Genomic DNA, 2,220 nt, shown 5'->3' on the forward strand with positions numbered 1-2,220 from the left:
AGGTTTCTCTGATTCATCCTGGAGATGGGTCCTAAAAACTGAACATCAATAAAGGGAGTGACCGTGCAAGTCTCCTTCACAGTAGAGTCAAGCTATGCCCCGGTTTACATCTTTGTTCTCATATGAGATGTTATTCTCCTGACACTTTTACCTGCCTTTCTCTTTTTTCACACTATTTGTCTTTATCATTGCCTCAATTTGTTTGCAAACTATTCACTGTATTAGATATTAAATTTTTTTAAAGGAAGCAAGCCTAGTTATGCAGACATGGTCAGTTTATAAAACTTCATCAAGCTATACATCTGTGATATGTGCACTTTTCTGTGTTTATGTTATACTCCGATTTTTAAAAATTATAAAGGAAGCATCCTCTCTTTCCTCGTAAATTGTGAAGGAAGAAATACAAAGGGAGAGAAAATTTTATATAGCACACTTATACATTTACATTAAGTTTATCAACCATACCATTATAGTAGCAAAATATATAATTAATATATGATAGTACAGCACATTTACGTTAAGATTATCAGCTCTACTATTAACGAAATGGATATTGTGGGTAGCATAATATCTATTTGCAAACACTGATAACGATGACAATAATAGCAGCTAACATGTTTATTGAGCACCTCCTAAATGCCAGATGCGGCCAAGTGCTTTTTACATTATTATATTTAATTCTTGCAACAACCCTGTTATTATTATCTTGTTGTTATTACAATATTACACTATCATATTGTTATAGATGAGTACATTGACACTTTGAGAAGTAACTTGCCAAGTCATACAAGCATCTTAACAATGGTTAATAATGTTCGAGCACTTAGTATAGATCCGACACAATCTAAGCACTAAACATATTGGCTTATTTAATCCTCAAAACATTATCCCCACTTGGTAGATGAATAAATTGAGGCACAGAGTAGTTAAGCAAACTTGGCCAAGGTCACCCAGCTGGTAAGTGAACCAGCTGGGCTATGAACCCAAGCAGTCTGACTCCAGACTCTTAACCACTACGCCATACACCACTTGGGGGTGAGGGCAGAAATGTGAACTTGGGGAGTCTGCCTCTAGGAACCAAAATGTTCATTATTCTGCTGTCCTGCCTGGCAATTAGGTCAACTGACCTTTAGATAAGGAGTACATGGATGTTATTCTCATTCTGCATATTGAGAGGAAGGGAAGCAGTGAACAAGTGGCAAGTACAAATACTAAGCTCTTTCTTTAAACAGCTAATACTCACTTCTCACCTCCAAATCACCTCTACAGTCGGACTTCCCTAGCTTGGTCTCTCTCTAGTTCCAAAGCACTTTGCAAACAGCACTCAGTAGAATGCATTCTGTGACTGATCAGTCCTCACTTGCAGACTGCTGCACGCCCACCCCAGGAGTAATCACCCAGTTTAAGCCAATCTTGCCCACTGACTTGTGACCACAAAAGCAGGGGTCATCTATGTTGCTCCCTGCTGTAATCCCACCTCCTAGGCCGGTGTCCAGCACACATGAGGCCATCTGCACATATCTATTGAATGAATGAAGACCAGCTGCTTAAAAACCCATAAGGATATAAAATTATAACGAAAAGTTCCATGCTTGCCTCAATAACACATATTTGGGGCTCTTCCTTATGACCATCCACAGGCACCATGGCTTGATTCATAACCCACTCCTGGACAGCATCAGTAATGTGAGGGACAACTGTAGAAAGAAGTAATAATTAGCACAAAAGCTTATTTCATGGTCATGGTCATGAGAAATGAATGTATTAGTGTCTTTAGACCTCCCAAATAACCTGAAACCCACCTGGCAAATTAGACAAGCTACAGTCCTCACATTATTATCCATCTCACTGAAATTAATACTATAGATGCAACATAGGTTTAGTCATTTAAATGTTATGCCATTTCCCTTGAAATCGACCAACCACAGAGAGAGAGAAGAAATGCCATCTTTGATGCTATCTATAGAAAACACCTATAATGCCAACTAAAAACTGTGCCAGGAGGGCTGCCAAGGGTGCTGAATACTGGCCTCCAAGGGGAAGAAGGTCTCAGAGCGGCCCAGCCCTGCAGACCCTGGGCAATTCGCCAGCCAGTGTGGAAGGGTCACTCAGAGGGTGTAGACGAGGCCTGCATGCTGACCAGGGGCCTGAGGCTGCTAATCTCAGCCGAAGAGACAAAAAGATGCAGCCAACTAACCTAATGTGACGTACAAAGCAGGA

At 40.5% G+C, this 2,220-nt stretch overlaps 1 protein-coding gene across 1 annotated transcript in view; it reads right to left on the reverse strand.

Annotated features, from left to right (window-relative positions):
- The window catches only part of CTPS2 (CTP synthase 2), a 122,098-nt gene that overhangs the window by 105,385 nt on the left and 14,493 nt on the right, over positions 1 to 2,220 (reverse strand). Inside the window, exon 4 of the mRNA XM_007454843.1 lies at positions 1,597 to 1,697. Coding sequence (XP_007454905.1) covers positions 1,597 to 1,697 — 101 coding nt within the window. The remainder of the gene's footprint in view (positions 1 to 1,596; positions 1,698 to 2,220) is intronic.

The sequence above is a fragment of the Lipotes vexillifer genome, unplaced genomic scaffold (assembly GCF_000442215.2).
Source record: "Lipotes vexillifer unplaced genomic scaffold, Lipotes_vexillifer_v1.1 scaffold586, whole genome shotgun sequence".
NCBI lineage: Eukaryota > Metazoa > Chordata > Mammalia > Artiodactyla > Lipotidae > Lipotes > Lipotes vexillifer.